At 47.0% G+C, this 22,262-nt stretch overlaps 1 protein-coding gene across 1 annotated transcript in view; it reads left to right on the top strand.

Annotated features, from left to right (window-relative positions):
• The window catches only part of SMCHD1 (structural maintenance of chromosomes flexible hinge domain containing 1), an 838,152-nt gene that overhangs the window by 472,774 nt on the left and 343,116 nt on the right, over positions 1 to 22,262 (top strand). Inside the window, exon 17 of the mRNA XM_063923554.1 lies at positions 19,008 to 19,121. Coding sequence (XP_063779624.1) covers positions 19,008 to 19,121 — 114 coding nt within the window. The remainder of the gene's footprint in view (positions 1 to 19,007; positions 19,122 to 22,262) is intronic.

The raw sequence follows: 22,262 nt of genomic DNA, 5'->3' as shown, positions 1-22,262 counted from the left end.
TATATATGTGATAATTACCCCTGCCAGATTCCATAAAAAAGCGGGAGAAAAGTCTGTGAAAAAGGGGCGGAGCTATCTCCCTCGGCACACTGGCGCCATTTTCTCTTCACAGTGTAGCTGGAAGACAGCTCCCCAGGCTCTCCCCTGTAGTTTTCAGGCTCAAAGGGTTAAAAAGAGAGGGGGGGCACAAAATCTAGGCGCAATATTGTTTATACAAGCAGCTATAGGGGAAAATTCACTCAGTGATAGTGTTTATCCCTACAGTATATAGCGCTCTGGTGTGTGCTGGCATACTCTCTCTCTGTCTCCCCAAAGGGCTGTGTGGGGTCCTGTCCTCAGTCAGAGCATTCCCTGTGTGTGTGCGGTGTGTCGGTACGGCTGTGTCGACATGTTTGATGAGGAGGCTTATGTGGAGGCGGAGCAGATGCTGAAAATGGGATGTCGCCCCCTGTGGGCCGAATCCAGAGTGGATGGATAGGTGGAAGGTATTAACCGACAGTGTCAACTCCTTACATAAAAGGCTGGATGACGTAACAGCTATGGGACAGCCGGCTTCTCAGCCCGCGCCTGCCCAGGCGTCTCAAAGGCCATCAGGGGCTCAAAAACGCCCGCTCCCTCAGATGGCAGACACAGATGTCGACACGGAGTCTGACTCCAGTGTCGACGAGGTTGAGACATATACACAATCCACTAGGAACATCCGTTACATGATCTCGGCAATAAAAACTGTGTGACACATTTCTGACATTAACCCAAGTACCACTAAAAAAGGGTTTTATGTGTGGGGAGAAAAAGCAGGCGGTGTTTTGTTCCCCCATCAATTGAGTGAATGAAGTGTGAAAAAGCGTGGGTTCCCCCGATAAGAAACTGGTAATTTCTAAAAAGTTACTGATGGCGTACCCTTTCCCGCCAGAGGATAAAGTTACGCTGGGAGATATCCCCTAGGGTGGATAAAGCGCTCACACGTTTGTCAAAAAAGGTGGCACTGCCGTCTTAGGATACGGCCACTTTGAAAGTACCTGCTGATAAATAGCAGAAGGCTATCCTGAAGTCTGTATTTACACACTCAGGTTCTAGACTGAGACCTGCAGATAGTGCTGCTGCAGCGTGGTCTGTAACCCTTTCAAACAATAAGACGTCGTCTTATATATGAGGGCTGCACAGAGGGATATTTTGCCGGCTGGCATCCAGAATTATTGCAATGTCCATTCTGTCAGGAGGGTATTAGAGACCCGACACTGGACTGGTGATGCTGACTTTAAAAGGCACATAGAGCCTTATAAGGGTGAGGAATTGTTTGGGGATGGTCTCTGGGACCTCGTATCCACAGCAACAGCTGGGATGAAAATTTTTTACCTCAGGTTTCCTACCAGCCTAAGAAAAGCACTGTATTATCAGGTACAGTCCTTTCGGCTTCAGAAAAGCAAGCGGGTCAAAGGAAAAAGCTGCACCAGTCAGCCAGTTCCCAGAATCAAAATTCTTCCCCCGCTTCCTCTGAGTCCACCGCATGACGCGGGGGCTCCACAGGCATAGCCAGGTACGGTGGGGGGCCGCCTCAAAAATTTCATCGATCAGTGGGCTCGCTCACAGGTGGATCCCTGGATCCTTCAAGTAGTATCTCAGGGGTACAAGCTGGAATTCGAGGCGTCTCCCCCCCGCCGTTAACTCAAATCTGCCTTGCCGACAACTCCCTCAGGCAGGGAGGCTGTGCTAGAGGCAATTCACAAGCTGTATTCCCAGCAGGTGATAGTCAAGGTGCCCCTACTTCAACAAGGACGGGGTTACTATTCCACACTGGTTGTGGTACCGAAACCGGACGGTTCGGTGAGACCCATTTTAAATTTGAAATCCTTGAACACATACATTAAAAAATTCAAGTTCAAGATGGAATCGCTCAGGGCGGTTATTGCAAGCCTGGAGGAGGGGGATTACATGGTATCCCTGGACATCAAGGATGCTTACCTACATGTCCCCATTTACCATCCTCTTCAGGAGTACCTCAGATTTGTGGTACAGGATTGCCATTACCAATTCCAAACACTGCCGTTTGGACCGTCCACGGCACCGAGGGTCTTTACCAAAGTAATGGCAGAAATGATGATACTCCTTCGAAAAAAGGGAGTTTTAATTATCCCGTACTTGGACGATCTCCTTATAAAGGCGAGGTCCAAGGAGCAGTTGTTGGTCGGAGTAGCACTATCTCGGGAAGTGCTACATCAGCACGGATGGATTCTATACGTTCCAAAGTCACAGCTGGTTCCTACCACACGCCTACTGTTCCTGGGGATGGTTCTGGACACAGAACAGAAAAAAGTGTTTCTCCTGCAGGAGAAATCCAAGGAGCTGTCATCTCTAGTCAGAGACCTCCTGAAACCAAAACAGGTATCGGTGCATCACTGCACACGAGTCCTGGGAAAAATGGTAGCTTCTTACGAAGCAAAATTCCATTTGGCAGGTTCCATACAAGAACCTTTTAGTGGGACCTCTTGAACAAGTGGTAGGGATCGCATCTTCAGATGCATCGGCTGATAACCCTGTCTCCAAGGACCAGGGTATCTCTACTGTGGTGGCTGCAGAGTGCTCATCTTCAAGAGGGCCGCAGATTCGGCATACAGGACTGGGTCCTGGTAACCACGGATGCCAGCCTTCGAGGCTGGGGGGGCAGTCACACAGGGAAGAAACTTCCAAGGACTTTGGTCAAGTCAGGAGTCGTCCCTACACATAAATATTCTGGAACTAAGGGCCATTTACAATGCCCTAAGTCAGGCAAAACCCCTGCTTCAAAACCAGCCGGTACTGATCCAGTCAGACAACATCACGGCAGTCGCCCATGTAAACCGACAGGGCGGCACAAGAAGCAGGATGGCGATGGCAGAAGCCACAAGGATTCTCCGATGGGCGGAAAATCACGTCTTAGCACTGTCAGCAGTGTTCATTCCGGGAGTGGACAACTGGGAAGCAGACTTCCTCAGCAGACACGACCGACACCCGGGAGAGTGGGGACTTCATCCAGAAGTCTTCCAACTGTTGGTAAACCGTTGGGAAAGGCCACAGGTGGACATGATGGCGTCCCGCCTAAACAAAAAACTAGATATTGCGCCAGTCAAGGGACCCTCAGGCAATAGCTGTGGACGCGCTAGTGACACCGTGGGTGTACCAGTCGGTTTATGTATTCCCTCCTCTGCCTCTCATATCAAAGGTACTGAGAATAATAAGAATACGAGGAGTAAGAACGATACTCGTGGTTCCGGATGGGCCAAGAAGAGCTTGGTACCCAGAACTTCAAGAAATAATATCAGAGGACCCATGGCCTCTACCGCTCAGACAGGATCTGCTACAGCAGGGGCCCTGTCTATTCCAAGACTTACCGCGGCTGCGTTGGACGGCATGGCTGTTGAATTCCGGATCCTAAAGCAAAAGGGCATTCCGGAGGAAGTCATTCCTACGCTGATAAAAGCCAGGAAAGAAGTAACCGCAAACCATTATCACCATATTTGGCGAAAATATGTTGCGTGGTGTGAGGCCAGGAAGGCCCCAACAGAGGAATTTCAGCTGGGTCGTTTTCTGCACTTCCTACAGTCAGGAGTGACTATGGGCCTAAAATTGGTTTCCATTAAGGTCCAGATTTCGGCTCTATCGATTTTCTTCCAGAAAGAACTGGCTTCACTGCCTGGAGTTCAGACATTTGTAAAGGGAGTGCTACATATTCAGACCCTTTTTTGTGCCTTCTGTGGCACCTTGGGATCTCAACGTGGTGTTGAGTTTCTTAAAATCCACATTGATTTGAGCCACTTAAAACTGTGGATTTGAAATATCTCACGTGGAAAGTGGTCATGTTATTGGCCCTGGCTTCGGCCAGGCGTGTGTCAGAATTGGCGGCTTTGTCATGTAAAAGCCCTTATCTGATTTTCCATATGGATAGGGCAGAATTGAGGACTCGTCCCCAGTTTCTCCCTAAGGTGGTATCAGCTTTTCACTTGAACCAACCTATTGCAGTGCCTGCGGCTACTAGGGACTTGGAAGATTCCAAGTTACTGGACGTAGTCAGGGCCTTAAAAATGTATATTTCCAGGACGGCTGGAGTCAGGAAAACTGACTCGTTTTTTATCCTGTAGGCACCCAACAAAATAGGTGCTCCTGCTTCTAAGCAGACTATTGCTCGCTGAAATTGTAGCACAATTCAGCTGGAGCATTCTGCGGCTGGATTGCCGCATCCTAAATCAGTAACAGCCCATTCCACGAGGAAAGTGGGCTCATCTTGGGCGGCCGCCCGAGGGGTCTCGGCTTTACAACTTTGCCGAGCTGCAACTTGGTCAGGGGCAAACACGTTTGCTAAATTCTACAAATTTGATACCCTGGCTGAGGAGGACCTTGAGTTCTCTCATTCGGTGCTGCAGAGTCATCCGCACTCTCCCGCCCGTTTGGGAGCTTTGGTATAATCCCCATGGTCCTTACGGAGTTCCCAGCATCCACTAGGACGTCAGAGAAAATAATATTTTACTCACCGGTAAATCTATTTCTCGTAGTCCGTAGTGGATGCTGGGCGCCCATCCCAAGTGCGGATTGTCTGCAATACTTGTATATAGTTATTGCCTAACTAAAGGGTTATTGTTGATCCATCTGTTGAGAGGCTCAGTTATATTTCATACTGTTAACTGGGTATAGTATCACGAGTTATACAGTGTGATTGGTGTGGCTGGTATGAGTCTTACCCGGGATTCAAAATCCTTCCTTATTGTGTCAGCTCTTCCGGGCACAGTATCCTAACTGAGGTCTGGAGGAGGGGCATAGAGGGAGGAGCCAGTGCACACCAGATAGTACCTAATCTTTCTTTTAGAGTGCCCAGTCTCCTGCGGAGCCCGTCTATTCCCCATGGTCCTTACGGAGTTCCCAGCATCCACTACGGACTACGAGAAATAGATTTACCGGTGAGTAAAATCTTATTTTTTCCTGCCAGTATACGTACGGACTGTCTGACATGCCTACAGTGATGCTGTCACTCATATAATGCTCCACCATTCTTTCAATGGTGACAGAATCATATGCAGTGACAGTAGACATTTCAGTAATCGTTGGCAGGTCCTTCAGTCCAGGCAAGATGTCAGCACTTGCTCCTGACTGCCCTGCATCACTGCCAGAGGGTGGCTTTGGAAATTTTATCCTTTTCCTGGCAGCTCCAATGGTGGTAGAAAATGAAGGAGGAGCTGTTGGCGGGTCACGTTCCGCTTGACTTGACAAGTGTCTCACCAGCAGGTCTTTGAACATCTGCACACTTGTGTCTGCCGGAAAGAGATACAACGTAGGCTTTAAACCTCGAACATGGTGGCCAAAATGTAGTGCTCTGATTTCAACAGATTGACCACCCTTGAATCCTGGTTAAGCGAATGAAGGGCTCCATCCACAAGTCCCACATGCCTAACGGAATCGCTCCGTTTTAGCTCCTCTTTCAATCTCTCCAGCTGCTTCTGCAAAAGCCTGATGAGAATGACCTGACTTAGGCTGGCAGTGTCTGAACTCACTTCACGTGTGGCAAGTTCAAAGTGTTGGAGAACCTTGCACAACGTTAAAATCATTCTCCACTGCACTTGAGTCAGGTGCATTCCCCCTCCTTTGCCTATATCGTAGGGAAATGTATAGGCTTGAATGGCCTTTTGCTGCTCCTCCATCCTCTGAAGCATATAGAGGGTTGAATTCCACCTGACGTATAAGGGAGGATGTTCCTAGGTAGTTAACGTCCTTATCCCTACTTACTACAGCTTGACAAAGGCAACACACGGCTTGACACCTGTTGTCCGCTTTTCTGTTAAAATAATTCCATACCGAAGAGGTGATTTTTTTTGTATTTTCACCAGGCATGTCAATGGTCTTATTCATCCCACGGATAACAGGTGTCTCCCCAGGTGCCTGACTTAAACAAACCACCTCACCATCAGAATCCTCCTTGTCAATTTCCTCCTCAGTGCCAGCAACACCCACATCCTCATCCTGGTGTACTTCAACAGTGACATCTTCAATTTGAATATCAGGAACTGGACTGTGGGTGCTCCTTCCAGCACTTGCAGGGGGCGTGCAAATGGTGGAAGTAGCCACCTCTTCCCGTCCAGTGTTGGGAAGGTCAGGCATCGCAACCGACACAATTGGACTCTCCTTGGGGATTTATGATTTAGAAGAACGCACAGTTCTTTGCTGTCCTTTTGCCAGCTTAACTCTCTTCATTTTTCTAGCGGGAGGATGAGTGCTTCCATCCTCATGTGAAGCTGAACCACTAGCCATGAATATAGGCTAGGGCCTCAGCCGTTCCTTGCCACTCCGTGTTGTAAATGGCATATTGGCAAGTTTACGCTTCTCCTCAGACGCTTTTAATTTAGATTTTTGGGTCATTTTACTGAACTTTTGTTTTTTGGATTTTACATGCTCTTTACTATGTCATTGGGCATCGACCTTAGCAGAAGACGTTGATGGCATTGAATTGTCTCTGCCATGACTACTGGCAGCAGCTTCAGCACTAGGTGGAAGTGGATATTGATCTTTCCATATTTTACCCTCCAAATTTTTATTCTCCATTTTTTAATGTGTGGAATTATATGCCAGTAATATATATGGAATTAGACGGCAGTAATGTCTGGAATTAGATACCACTAGATATATACCAGATACCACTGTGACTGGAATGATAATGAGCTATGCACAGTGACAGGACACTACCACAGCACCCTACAGCAGCAAGATGCAGCACAAGACACTGGACTTTTAGTAATGTGCTGTGGTATACTGGTCACCACAATGCAGCACAAGACAATGAGCAGTGATACCGAGCACTGATGAGGATACTAGAACTGACACTGGGCAGCAAGATGCAGCACTGGACTATTGTACTGCATTATACTGGTTACCACAATGCAGCACAAGACAATGAGCAGTGATGCTGAGCACTGATGAGGATACTAGAACTGACACTGAGCAGCGAGATGCAGCACTGGACTATTGTACTTTAGAATACTGGTCAACACAATGCAGCACAAGACAATGAGCAGTGATACTGAGCACTGATGAAACTAGAACTGACACTGGGCAGTGAGATGCAGCACTGGACTATTGTACTGTAGTATACTGGTCACAATGCAGCACAAGACAATGAGCAGTGATACTGAGCACTGATGAGGATACTAGAAGTGACACTGGGCAACGAGATGCAGCACTGGACTATTGTACTGCAGTATACTGGTCGCCACAATGCAGCACAAGACAATGAGCAGTGATCCTGAGCACTGATGAGGATACTAGAACTGACACTGAGCAGCGAGATGCAGCACTGGACTATTGTACTGTAGTATACTGGTCACCACAATGCAGCACAGATACTGAGCACTGATATTGAGCTGATATCGAGCTTTCCACTCAGAGAACGTAGCCACATCCTCTCGCTCTCTCGACAATGCACGAGTGAAAATGGCGGCGACGCGCGGCTCTTTATATGGAATCCGAATCTCGCGAGAAAGCGACAGCGGGATGATGACGTTTTGCCTCGTTCATGTTTTCTGAGTCAGGCGGGAAGAACCGAGGCTGCCTCGGACCCATGTAAACCACGTGGAGTTCGGGGGGGTTCGGTTCTCGGAGAACTGAACCCGCTCATCTCTAGTTCCAACCCACTATAGAGCACATTATAAACCTCAGCCAGTATAAGAAAATGGGAAGGCCGCGTGGCATTAAGGGGGCGGGGCTTTACTATGAGCGGATCCAGCAGCTCACCAGTGCCATTTTCCCTCTACAGCTCTCACTGTGCAGACTGCTAGAGAAGCGCAGCTCCTCCACAAGGACTCCAGATTAACAGGGGGTCATAGGAAGGGGGGGAGCAGTATGAGAGTACTGATTCCCTATTAAGGGTACTTGGTCTGCGACCCTGCTAGGCTTAAGCTTTAGCAGAAGGGCGCTGTGTGGCTGGCTCCATCTTACTCTGTATCTCCCTAGAAGGACTCTGTTTAGGTTAACTGGGCTTAACCTTTTTTCTCGTGTGTTTGTGTTTGTGTGTGTGTGTGTGTGTGTGTGTGTGTGTGTGTGTGTGTGTGTGTGTGTGCCTCACATTACAATGTCTAGGGAGTGTGTTTCATGCACGGCAGAGTGCTTTTCTTCCCCAGGGGGATCACTACAATGTACTCAGAATAGTACTCCTTCTCAGGCTAGTGGATCTGAACCAGCATGGTTGGATTCTCTAAAAGGGATGATCTCAAATATTTCTAATAAATTATCCCAGAATGAGAAAGAGACACAATACTTACAACAGTCTGTGGATGACCTGATGAATAGAGATTCAGTTCCCGTTCCAGTGTCTCAGAACCCTGCCATTTGTCCATAAAAGCGTACACTGGCCCAAACCCTGCTGACTAAAGGCCCGTACACACTGGTTGATATATCGGCCGTTCTCTTTAACGGCCGATATATCGCGGGACCGTCGGCCAGTGTGTACGGCCGATACGTCTGTGAACTCCGTCGTTCACAGACGTATCGCGTCGGCCGCGCAGCACAGCCGACGGCCAATATATCTAACGATATATTGGCGCGTCGCTGTGTGTGTACGGGGCGGTCGTCCGACCGCCCGTACACATGCTGCGGCGGCCGGCAGTGATTGACAGCTGAACTGGGCGGGCGGGCGCCCAGTTCATGACGTCAGTCCGCCGACGGATCAGGCAGTGTGTATGCACAGCACACTGCCTGATCCGTACATAGATATTTCTCTAACGTCCTAGTGGATGCTGGGGACTCCGTCAGGACCATGGGGAATAGCGGGCTCCGCAGGAGACAGGGCACATCTAAAAAGCCTTTTAGGTCACATGGTGTGTACTGGCTCCTCCCCCTATGACCCTCCTCCAAGCCTCAGTTAGGTTTTTGTGCCCGTCCGAGAGGGTGCAATCTAGGTGGCTCTCTTAAAGAGCTAGTTAGAAAAGGTTTTTTTTAGGTTTCTAATCAGTGTCTCCTGCTGGCGACAGGAGCACTGCAACGAGGGACTTAGGGGAGAGACTTGCAACTCACCTGCCTGCAGGAGGATTGAAGTCTTAGGCTACTGGACACTGAGCTCCAGAGGGAGTCGGAACACAGGTCAGCCTGGGGTTCGTCCCGGAGCCGCGACGCCGATCCCCCTTACAGACGCTGAAGAACGGCAGAACGGAGGTCCGGAAACAGGCGGCAGAAGACTTCAGTCTTCATAGAGGTAGCGCACAGCACTGCAGCTGTGCGCCATTGTTGCTACACGGCTCACGGAGGGTGCAGGGCGCTGCTGGGGGCGCCCTGGGCAGCAATATAGAGTACCTTAGAGGCAAATAAATACATCACATATAGCCATTAAGGCTATATGTATGTATTTAACCCAGGCCAGTTTATTAGAAAAACCGGGAGAAAAGCCCGCCGAAAAAGGGGCGGAGCTTATTCTCCTCAGCACTCGGCGCCATTTTCCTGCACGGCTCCGCTGGTGAGGAAGGCTCCCACGACTCTCCCCTGCACTGCACTACAGAAACAGGGTAACAAAGAGAGGGGGGGCATAAATTGGCGATATAATTATATATTGAGAGCGCATATATAGAAACAACACCTTCTAGGGTTGTTATATACAGTATAGCGCTTTTGGTGTGTGCTGGCAAACTCTCCCTCTGTCTCCCCAAAGGGCTAGGAGGGTCCTGTCTTCAATAGAGCATTCACTGTGTGGCTGCTGTGTGTGTCGGTACGTGTGTGTCGACATGTATGAGGACGAAGTTGGTGTGGAGGCAGAGCAATTGCCGAAGATGGTAATGTCACCCCCTAGGGAGTCGACACCGGAATGGATGGCTTTGGTTATGGAATTACGTGATAATGTCAGCACATTACAAAAGTCAGTTGACGAAATGAGACGCCCGGCAAACCAGTTAGTACCGGTTCAGGCATCTCAGACACCGTCAGGGGCTGTAAAACGTCCCTTACCTCAGTCAGTCGACACGGGTACCGACACAGATGAATCTAGTGTCGACGGTGAGGAAGTAAACGTATTTTCCAATAGGGCCACACGTTATATGATCACGGCAATGAAGGAGGCTTTGCAGCTCTCTGATACTACTGGTACCTCAAAAAGGGGTATTATGTGGGGGGTTAAAAAACTGCCTGTATTTTTCCCAGAATCAGAGGAATTGAATGATGTGTGTGATGAAGCGTGGGTTACCCCCGATAGAAAATTGCCAATTTCAAAGAAGTTATTGGCATTATACCCTTTCCCACCAGAGGTTAGGGCGCGCTGGGAAACACCCCCTAGGGTGGATAAGGCGCTCACACGTTTATCAAAGCAAGTGGCGTTGCCGTCTCCTGATACGGCCGCCCTCAAGGATCCAGCAGATAGGAGGCTGGAAACTACACTGAAGAGTATATACACGCATACTGGTGTTATACTGCGACCGGCAATAGCCTCAGCCTGGATGTGCAGTGCTGGGGTAGTGTGGTTGGATTCTCTGACTGAAAATATTGATACCCTGGATAGGGACAGTATTTTATTGACTCTAGAGCAATTAAAGGATGCTTTTCTTTATATGCGAGATGCTCAGAGAGATGTTTGTACTCTAGCATCAAGAGTAAGCGCAATGTCCATATCTGCCAGAAGAAGTTTATGGACGCGACAGTGGTCAGGTGATGCGGATTCCAAGAGGCATATGGAAGTATTGCCATACAAGGGAGAGGAATTGTTTGGGGTCGGTCTTTCGGACTTGGTGGCCACGGCAACTGCCGGCAAATCCACTTTTTTACCTCAGACTCCTTCCCAACAGAAAAAGACACCGTCTTTTCAGCCGCAGTCCTTTCGCTCCTATAAAAAGCGACCAAAAGGACAGTCTTATCTGCCGCGAGGCAGAGGAAAGGGTAAGAAAGGGCAGCAAGCAGCCCCTACCCAGGAACAGAAGCCCGCCCCGGTTTCTACAAAGCCATCAGCATGACGCTGGGGCTGTACAAGTGGACTTAGGAACGGTGGGGGGTCGGCTCAAAAATTTCAGCAATCAATGGGATCACTCACAAGTAGACCCGTGGGTCCTGCAGATAATATCTCAGGGGTACATGCTGGAGTTCGAAAGGTCTCCTCCTCGCCGGTTCCTAAAGTCTGCTTTACCAACGTCTCCCTCAGAAAGGACGTTGGTTTTGGAAGCCATTCACAAGCTGTATTCTCAGCAGGTGATAGTCAAGGTACCCCTCCTACAACAGGGAAAGGGGTATTATTCCACACTATTTGTGGTACCGAAACCGGACGGTTCGGTAAGACCTATTCTAAATCTGAAATCCTTGAACCTGTATATACAGAAATTCAAGTTCAAGATGGAGTCACTCAGAGCAGTGATAGCAAACCTGGAAGAGGGGGACTTCATGGTGTCCTTGGACATAAAAGATGCTTATCTACATGTCCCAATTTACCCTTCACACCAAGGGTATCTCAGGTTCGTGATACAAGACTGTCATTATCAGTTTCAAACGCTGCCGTTTGGTTTGTCCACGGCTCCTCGGGTCTTTACCAAGGTAATGACCGAAATGATGGTGGTTCTACGAAGAAAAGGCGTATTAATTATCCCGTACTTGGACGATCTCCTAATAAGGGCAAAGTCCAGAGAACAGCTGGAAGCCAGTGTGGCACTATCACAAGTAGTGCTTCGGCAACATGGGTGGATTCTAAATCTTCCAAAATCTCAATTGACTCCGACAACACATCTGTTGTTTTTGGGCATGATTCTGGACACGGTTCAGAAAAAGGTATTTCTCCCAGAGGAGAAGGCAAAGGAGCTATCCGAACTTGTCAGGAACCTCCTAAAACCAGGAACTGTGTCAGTACATCAATGCACGAGAGTCCTGGGAAAAATGGTGGCTTCGTACGAAGCGATTCCTTTCGGCAGATTCCATGCACGGACATTCCAGTGGGATCTACTGGACAAATGGTCCGGATCGCATCTGCACATGCATCAGAGGATAACATTGTCACCAAGAACAAGATTGTCTCTCCTGTGGTGGTTACAGACGGCCCATCTGTTAGTGGGCCGCAGATTCGGCATACAGGACTGGGTCCTGGTGACTACGGATGCCAGCCTACGAGGTTGGGGAGCAGTCACAAAGGGAAGAAACTTCCAGGGTGTGTGGTCAAACCTGGAAAAGTCTCTTCACATAAATATACTGGAGCTAAGAGCGATATACAATGCCCTAAGCCAAGCAAGACCTCTGCTTCAGGATCAGCCGGTGCTGATCCAGTCCGACAACATCACGGCAGTCGCCCACGTCAACCGACAAGGCGGCACGAGAAGCAGAAGTGCAATGACGGAAACTGCACGGATTCTGCGCTGGGCGGAGAATCATGTCGTAGCACTGTCAGCAGTGTTCATCCCGGGAGTGGACAACTGGGAAGCAGACTTCCTCAGCAGACACGACCTTCACCCGGGAGAGTGGGGACTTCATCCAGAAGTTTTCAACATGATGGTGAACCGTTGGGAAAAACCAAAGGTGGACATGATGGCGTCTCGCCTCAACAAAAAGTTGGACAGGTACTGCGCCAGGTCAAGAGACCCACAGGCAATAGCTGTGGACGCTCTGGTAACACCATGGGTGTACCAGTCAGTATATGTGTTCCCTCCTCTGCCTCTCATACCAAAGGTACTGAGAATTATACGGAAAAGAGGAGTAAGAACAATACTGGTAGCTCCGGACTGGCCAAGAAGAACTTGGTATCCAGAACTTCAAGAGATGCTCACGGAGGATCCGTGGCCTCTACCTCTAAGAAGGGACCTGCTTCAACAGGGACCTTGTATGTTCCAAGACTTACCGCGACTGCGTTTGACGGCATGGCGGTTGAACGCCGGATTCTAAAAGAAAAGGGCATTCCTGAGGAAGTTATTCCGACTTTAATTAAAGCCAGGAAAGATGTGACCGCACAACATTATCACCGTATTTGGAGAAAATATGTTGCGTGGTGTGAGGCCAAGAAGGCTCCAACGGAAGAATTTCAATTGGGTCGATTCTTACATTTCCTGCAAGCAGGATTGTCTATGGGCCTAAAATTGGGGTCCATTAAAGTTCAAATTTCGGCCTTATCAATTTTCTTCCAGAAAGAATTGGCGTCAGTGCCTGAAGTACAGACTTTTGTAAAAGGTGTACTACATATACAACCCCCAATAGTGCCTCCAGTGGCACCGTGGGATTTGAACGTGGTTCTAAATTTTCTCAAATCTCATTGGTTTGAGCCTTTAAAATCGGTAGATTTAAAATACCTTACATGGAAGGTAACCATGCTATTGGCCCTGGCTTCAGCCAGGAGAGTTTCAGAATTGGCGGCTTTGTCGTACAAAAGCCCATATCTGATTTTCCATTCGGACAGGGCAGAATTGCGGACACGTCCTCAATTTCTCCCTAAGGTGGTTTCGGCTTTTCACTTGAACCAGCCTATTGTGGTGCCTGCGGCGACTAGCGACTTGGAGGACTCCAAGTTACTGGACGTTGTCAGAGCATTGAAAATATATATTTCAAGGACAGCTGGAGTCAGAAAATCTGACTCGTTGTTTATATTGTATGCACCCAACAAGATGGGTGCTCCTGCGTCTAAACAGACGATTGCACGTTGGATATGTAGCACAATCCAACTTGCACATTCTGTGGCAGGCCTGCCACAGCCTAAATCTGTAAAGGCCCACTCCACAAGGAAAGTGGGCTCATCCTGGGCGGCTGCCCGAGGGGTCTCGGCATTACAACTTTGCCGAGCAGCTACGTGGTCAGGGGAGAACACGTTTGTAAAATTTTACAAATTTGATACTCTGGCTAAGGAGGACCTGGAGTTCTCTCATTCGGTGCTGCAGAGTCATCCGCACTCTCCCGCCCGTTTGGGAGCTTTGGTATAATCCCCATGGTCCTGACGGAGTCCCCAGCATCCACTAGGACGTTAGAGAAAATAAGATTTTACTTACCGATAAATCTATTTCTCGTAGTCCGTAGTGGATGCTGGGCGCCCATCCCAAGTGCGGATTGTCTGCAATGTTTGTACATAGTTATTGTTACAAAAATCGGGTTATTACTATTGTTGTGAGCCATCTTTTTAGAGGCTACTTCGTTTTGTTATCATACTGTTAACTGGGTTCAGATCACAAGTTGTACGGTGTGATTGGTGTGGCTGGTATGAGTCTTACCCGGGATTCAAGATCCTTCCTTATTGTGTACGCTCGTCCGGGCACAGTACCTAACTGAGGCTTGGAGGAGGGTCATAGGGGGAGGAGCCAGTACACACCATGTGACCTAAAAGGCTTTTTAGATGTGCCCTGTCTCCTGCGGAGCCCGCTATTCCCCATGGTCCTGACGGAGTCCCCAGCATCCACTACGGACTACGAGAAATAGATTTATCGGTAAGTAAAATCTTATTATCTGCAGATCAATTGATCTGCAGATATATCTTCCAGTGTGTACCCACCTTAACACTGATGACGACATGTCACATGCAGAGGAGGGTGAGGTGGACTCAGTGGGGGGTGGGATGCAGCTCTGTCACAAGGGGTACAGGCTCTGATAGATGCTATTATAGACGTTCTGCAAATTCCTGATAAGGTGACAGAGGAGGATGAGGTGTCTTATTTTAATCTAAAAAAAGAAATCCTCGGCTACTTTTCCTGCATAAAAAGAGTTGAATTCTCCGTTTGAGGAAACCTGGCTTAAGCCTGATAAAAAGTTTCAGATCCCTAAGAGATTATTCACATCCTTACCTTTCCCTCATGATGATAGGAAAAAATGGGAAAACCCACCGATTGTTGTTGCATCGGTATCTAGGTTGTCACGTAAGATAGTCTTACCTGTCCCTGGGGCAGCCTCCTTTAAGGACACGGCTGACCGCAAAATTGAGAACACTCTCAAATCCCTGTACACAGCTGCTGGGGTGGCCCGGAGACCCACTATTGCTTGTGCATGGATCACTAGGGCCATTGCAAAATGGTTAGGAAATATAATTGACGTGTTAGATTCCTTATCCAGGGGGAAGATAGTTTTACTACTACAGCATATACAGGACTCTGCAAATTTTATGGTAGAGGCCATAAAAGAAATAGGATTGCTCAATGCACTCAACACCGCCATGGCAGGGGCCTATGGCTACGCCAGTGGACTGCGGACGCAGATTCCAGGAAAGGCGTGGATAACCTACCATTTACAAGTGAGGCCCTGTTTTGAGCTGAACTAGATATGTGGATTTCCAAGGCTATGGCGGGTAAGTCTACATACCTTCCTTTCACAGCTCCCCCAGCCAGTAAAACCTACTTGTTTGTGGTACCGAAACCGGACGGTTTAGTAAGGCCCATTTTAAACCTCAAGTCGTTGAACCCGTACTTTCGTGTGTTCAAGTTCAAGATGAAGTCTCTGAGTGCGGTGATCTCAGGTCTGGAGGAGGGGGAATTCTTGGTGTCTCTAGATATCAAGGATGCATACCTTCATATTCCGATTTGGCCACCTCTTCAGGCTTATCTAAGGTTTGCATTACAGGACTGTCACTACCAGTTCCAGGCCCTACCATTTGGCATCTCTACGGCACCGAGGGTGTTACCAAGGTAATGGCAGAGATGATAATTCTCTTCCGCAAACAAGGAGTGAACATAATACCGTACCCGGATGATCTGGTGATAAAAGCACCATCCAGGAAGAGGTTGTTGGACAACATTACCCTCTCAACCCGACTACTCCACGATCACGGGTGGATTCTGAACCTATCAAAATCTCACCTGGAACCAACACAGAGTCTTCCGTTCCTGGGAATGATAATGGATACGAAGGCACAGAAGGATCCATCTGTCGCCAAAAGCCAGGATTTCTCTTCTGTGGTGACTGCAGACTACTCACCTGACCAAGGGCCGAAGGTTCGTGATTCAAAATTGGATTCTGCTAACCACAGACGCAAGCCTCAGAGGTTGGGGAGCAAGTCACCCAAGGGTAACAGTTTCAAGGAAAATGGTCAAGTCTGGAAACCATCCTTCCAATCAACATTCTGGAACTAAGGGCCATATACAACGCCCTTCTACAGGCATCACATCATCTTCAAGATCACGCCGTTCTGGTTCAGTCGGACAATGTGACGGCGGTAACGTACATAAACCGACAGGGAGGAACGAAGAGCAGAGCAGCAATGTCAGAGGTGACAAGAATTCTCCTCTGGGCGGAAAGACGCTGTGGTATTGTCGGCAATCTTCATCCCGGGAGTAGACAACTGGGAAGCAGACTTCCACAGCAGACACGACCTCCATCCTGGTGAGTGGGGCCTTCACCCGGAGGTGTTTGGGTGCTTGACACGTCGGTGAGGAATGCCACAAATCGACATGATGGCCTCTAGTCTCAACAAGAAGCTCAAGTGGTATATTTCCAGGTCGAGAGACCCACAAGCAGGGGCGGTGGGCGCTCTGGTGACTCCATGGGTCTACCAGATGGTGTACGTGGTTCCACCACTCCCACTGATCCCAAAGATTCTCAAAAGAATACAAAGGGAAAAGGTTCAAGCAATTCTCATTGCTCCGGACTGGCCAAGAAGGGTCTGGTATGCGGATCTACTGGAGATGCTCCTAGATGACCCATGGCCTCTACCTCTTCGCGAGGACCTTCTACAACAGGGGCCATTCGTCTATCGAGACTTACCATGGCTAGGTTTGATGGCATGGAGGTTGAGCGTCAAATTCAAGCCCTGATCCAAGTCATAAAGGGGGTAACGTCTAAACATTACCACCGTATTTGGAAATAATACGTCTCTTGGTGTGAGAACAGGAAATTTCCTGCGGTAGAATTTAAACTGGGACGTTTTCTCCTTTTTCTGCAGTCAGGTGTGTATGTGGGCCTACGTTTGGGCTCCATAAAAGTCCAGATTTCGGCCTTATCCATTTTTCTTCCATTTTCTACAACGTAAAAAGAGGACTCACAACCCATAGCCTGTCTAACCATTTTTTGGAAAAGCACAATAAAGACCCAACAGGGTTGACATTTCTTCCAATTCAAAAGGTGAAGAATAATTGGAGAGGAGGAGACCTAATAACTGAACTTAAGAAAAATGAAAGCAAATGGATGTTCGAGCTCCAAACACTACAACCACGTGGTCACAATATAGATATTGAATTAAACGTATTTTTATAAAAAATATATCCAAAAAACTTTTTGTGTGGCACCTGTACAGTTTTTAAACAGTTTTTAAGTAATCTAAGAGGAGAGAGGAAGAGGAAAAGGGGAAAAGAAAACATTTTTTTTTTTTCCTCTTAACCATGCGGATCCCGCTCGTTTTTTACAACTTCCGGACCGGAAGTGACGTTTTTCCGGACCGGAAGTGACGTTTTTCTGAATAAAGATTTATGTATAATAAGACAGAACTTTTAATCCATTCCATCTTTGATAAAGTGCTGGAAATAGCACGAAACGCGTTAGTTGGACAAGTGCTGACCAGAAGAGACGCTAAGAATACCAACCGGAGGATCGCCGAGCACTAAGTGACGTCACCCGCTCACACCATTCTCACCACCCAGCTCCACGTCTCTCACCGCTGGACGCAGCGGCGGGGAGACACTGACTCAACAACTCGCCACGGACAGCCGGGCTCCACCTGGCTGAGGAATCCCGTGGCCGGGAGCAAGGTAGGGAAAGTTAGGTTGTTTCTTCACGGACTGGTCATCACAAATAAAGCTCCAAAAGGAGCTGTAAACATTACCACTAACCAATCTTTTTTTTCAGGTGCCACACACAAAAACAGCGCTTGTTTATACATTTTTATAATTCCCCCTTTTTTCCAACAAGCAGCTCAATCACAGCGCAGAAAACATTTTTTCTCTATAAAACCAACCTATTGTGGTTCCGGTGGTTACAGACACCTCTGCTACTTCAAAGTCCTTGGATGTTGTGAGGGCTTTGAAGATCTATGTGAAACGGACAGCTCATCACAGAAAATCTGACTCTGTTTGTTCTCTATGATCCCAATAAAATTGGGTGTCCTGCTTCAAAGCAGTCTATTGCTCGCTGGATCAGGCTTACTATCCAGCATGCTTATTCTACGGCAGGCTTGCTGGTTCCAAGATCTGTACATGCCCACTCTACAAGGTCGGTGGGTTCTTCCTGGACGGCTGCCCGGGGTGTCTCGGCTTTACAGCTCTGCCGAGCAGCTACTTGGTCAGGGTCAAACACATTTGTTAAGTTCTACAAGTTTGATACTTTGGCCTCTGAGGACCTTCAGTTTGGTCAATCAGTTCTGCAGAAACCTCAGCACTCTCCCACCCGTTTTGGGAGCTCTGGTACATCCCCATGGTACTAATGTGGACCCCAGTATCCTCTAGTACGTAAGAGAAAATAGGATTTTAATTACCTACCGGTAAATCCTTTTCTCGTAGTCCGTAGAGCAGACATTCCCAACCACGGTCCTCAAGGCACACTAACAGTGCACGTTTTAGTGATATCCAGGCTTCAGCACAGGTGACTTAATTAGTAGCTCAGTTATTTTGATTTAACCATCTGTGCTGCAGCCTGGATATCACTAAAACCTGCACTGTTGGTGTGCCTTGAGGACCGTGGTTGGGAATGCCTGCCGTAGAGGATACTGGGCGCCCGTCCAGTGCTTTGTTTATTCCTGCACTGTTACTTGGTTAAGTATTGTTGGTTCAGCGGTTGCTGTTTCTGGTTTGAAGTTTGGTTAGCTTGGCTTTCCTCTGGTTTGTGGATTCCGGTTCGGAATCTCACCACTATCTCTTCTATCCTTCTCTCAAAGTGTGTCCGTCTTCTCGGGCACAGTTTCCTAGACTGAATCTGGTAGGAGGGGAATAGAGGGAGGAGCCAGCCCACACTATCAAATTCTTAAAGTGTCCATGGCTCCTAGTGGACCCGTCTATACCCATGGTACTAATGTGGACCCCAGTGTCCTACGGACTACGAGAAAAGGATATACCGGTAGGTAATTAAAGTCATATTTTTTTCTGCCACATCTGAAATAATTTATTTTCTAGCAAACACTGTTTTTGTTATGTTTCCTGGTCTGTTCATAGGAGCATTAAGAGTTGAAATTCTAAACAAGAAGAGAGAAGCTGTGCAAAAGCTGCCAGGTACAAGTCATGGAAATGCAAAGAAACTTTTGGTAGAGTTGAAGGTGCTATTGCATTGTAAGTATAAAATGTTTGATAAATATTTTCTGTTCTAATGATTCAAGTATTCAACACTATTAGCATTAATGGTTTTCATTGTGATTAATTGCAGACAGCTGCTGCTGACTGCAGTCTTAGTAAATAAAATTACAATTTTTTTCTCTTTGTTTAGTGTTGTTTTTTTATGCATGTTTTTAATTTTGCTGGAAGTTTTCTCTCCTTTTTATCAAAGTTTGATATACGAAGTCATTAAGGACTGTTGTCAGATGCTTGTTTTGGAGCCATTCTTGTTATTATCTATAAAGCATTGACCTAGCAGAGTGGACTGTGCCCAGTAACATTTATGCTAATGCTGAAGGAAATAACCATCTACATGAATATTCATTAGCTATCCTGTACTAAGATCAAAAGCTGACACTCAGAGATTTTTATAGTATTTTTACTATGCTCTGAAGTCATGTATAATTTGTACTTTAGACAATTTCTTTGTTTACAGCAGGGTTATTTTACATCACTGCATTTTCAAAACAAAATTGTGTAAAAGTAAATATAGCCCACAGTTGTATAGCTGTTCTCAAATGTACAGTATCTGAAGTGGTAGATCAAAGTGAAATCGTATATTAAATTGGCACTGCCCTAAGCAGTCAAATAGGTGGTTTTCACAGTGATCACAAGACATAGTAGCAGATTGTCAAGGACAAGTTGTCAGATTCTGAGAAACTGTTAGACCCGGACTAGGGTTTGTACAAGGGAAAGCACTCTGGAGCCGTGGAGACTAGCAAGGTGGTCTAATATAGTTCCCCTCACACAGGTTATGGCAACTATGAATAAATGGCAACAAGATATTAAACACAGAACAATGGTAAGAAGGTAGCCGGCTAGATACTTGTCCCCGGAAGAGATGAAGTAGGTGGATGTCCAATTACTAGATGCCAAGACCTTGCTTGTTACTTAAACTCAGGTGTACTGTAGAGCTGAGGCGTTGGATAACGGACCAGCTGAGATTCGGTTGAATACTTGAACATTGGTGCACTGAAGTTCAGGGTAGGTTGAAAGCTGGGACACAGCTAGATGCTTGCACACAGGAGAATTGCAGAGCAAGACCACAGGAAAGCTGGGATGTGGCTAAATGCTTGCACACAGGTGAACTGCAGAACAGGAACATTGGAAATCCAGAATGCGGCTAGGTGCTTGCTCACAGGTAAACTGCATAACAGGAACAGAAGGACTGAAACAGCTGGAGCACAGCTGAGAGCAGCTGGTATTACCCTTGAGTCCTTGCACGGAATCCCAGAACAGTCAGTCACCACTGGAGCCTTGAGCAGGCAATGGACAACAAAGCACTGGTCCTGGAGAGACTTCCACTCACCTCCTTTATACCCTGGACTGTCATTGGATTGGCTGGAGGAGTCAGCTGAGACTGAGCCTGGCCAGGATTGGACTGAACCCTGTCACCTGACCAGAGGCAAGATGGCGACGTCCATGACTGGTCTTGGAGGGAAGTTTGGTTTAAGCCCAAACACCAGGAAGCAGAGCACTATGGAGACTCATTCAGAGGATAATACACAGAATACTGAGTGTGCTGTGCAAAGACAACCTGAATAGACTTCACTGACAAATTGCACAACGAGCAAGAAGAGAACAGCTGCTGATCACTGAATCCTACAGATTACTCTCACAGAGAAATTCTCACACAGGTGACTACCGCAGCTTGTTTGAAGAATTGCCGGAGAGATAACAGGAGGGGCATACACACAGTGCAATATACAGTAACTACTACTATATAGTCCATATCGGTAGAAAACATAGGTGCAGATGTATTAAGCCTGGAGAAGGGATAAAGCAGTGACAAGTGCAAGGTGATAAACACACTGGCCAATCAGCTCCAATACTTAAATTAACAGTTATGAGCTGTTTGGCTGGTGTGTTATTATCTTGCACTTATCACTGCTTTAAACACCTCATTTTGCCTTCTCCAGGCTTAATACATCTGCCCCATAATGCATATCGCACCGTGTGTATACCTTGTGATGCACTGTGCAGGCAGGTCAATTTTGACTATAAAGTGTACAATCTTGTTTCTAGTATAGTCAAAATTGTACATAGCCAAAATCACACCATGTACAGTCAGTACCGGTGGCGGTTTTTGGCTCCATAGAGTTCAATCGCAAAGTCAAAATCGGCATTTAGCCAGAATTTCACAGTGTGTAGGCCCCTTAGACACCAACCATGAGAGAATTAACTCAGGATTGTGACACAAGTAATGTATTTAATCAATGCCTTAAATTCCATCTACATATGAATTTATTGCTTTGCATTTACCAAACTGTAGGAGCATTAATTGATGACTCATGCGTGAAAGACACGATCTGGGTCTAGCAAGGTTCTGATAATTCTTACCTAGCACTCCTTTAATTTGTGTGTTCTTATCTGCTCTGCTTTGGAATAACAAAATAAAGTGTTAAAAAACAAAAAAAAACAAATAAGCAGCATTGAAAAAAAAAAAGAATTTAAAAAGACAATAAAACAACATTTTCAAAAGGAAGATATTTGGTTAATTAACCCCCTATGATTAGTAATGGAAAACTCCACAGACAAAGCTTTTCAGTGAGTTTGTTTATTTCCTTAAGGCAGTGGTTCTCAAACTTAATGGAATCACAGCACCCTAGAGTATCAGAATTTTTTCACGGCACCCTTAGGGCAAAAGTTTCTAACTGGGAAATTTTAAAAAGAAATATGATATTAAGTGCATTGTTTTTATATATATATATATATATATATATACCGGTATATATCATCCTTAATGTGGCCATACATTCGGATGACCAGCATCGTCTCACGATTTCCCCTGCAGCGCTCTGACAGATCCCTGGCAGCTCCTGCAGTACAATATTATTAGGTCAGAAAAAGTACCTAATGATCTATTGTACGACCTGTAATTCACCGCTACGCACATCGTTTGATCTTATGTGCAGCGCGTAAGATCAGAGGATCCAGCTTAAGACCGGCGGGACCGCGCATTGGATCGTCATCGTTAGTGAAATGCAAACGATTTGCACTTTCACTAACGATATATCGTTCTGATATATTGATATCGTGCATCGGCCCCATGGTCTTTCTAGTGTGTGGGGGGCTTTAGGTTCAGTGGTGTGGTGAGGG

This window comes from Pseudophryne corroboree, chromosome 5 (assembly GCF_028390025.1).
Source record: "Pseudophryne corroboree isolate aPseCor3 chromosome 5, aPseCor3.hap2, whole genome shotgun sequence".
Taxonomy (NCBI): domain Eukaryota; kingdom Metazoa; phylum Chordata; class Amphibia; order Anura; family Myobatrachidae; genus Pseudophryne; species Pseudophryne corroboree.
Note: the sequence above shows the minus strand (reverse complement) of the source record. Positions and strands in the feature narration are given on the sequence as shown.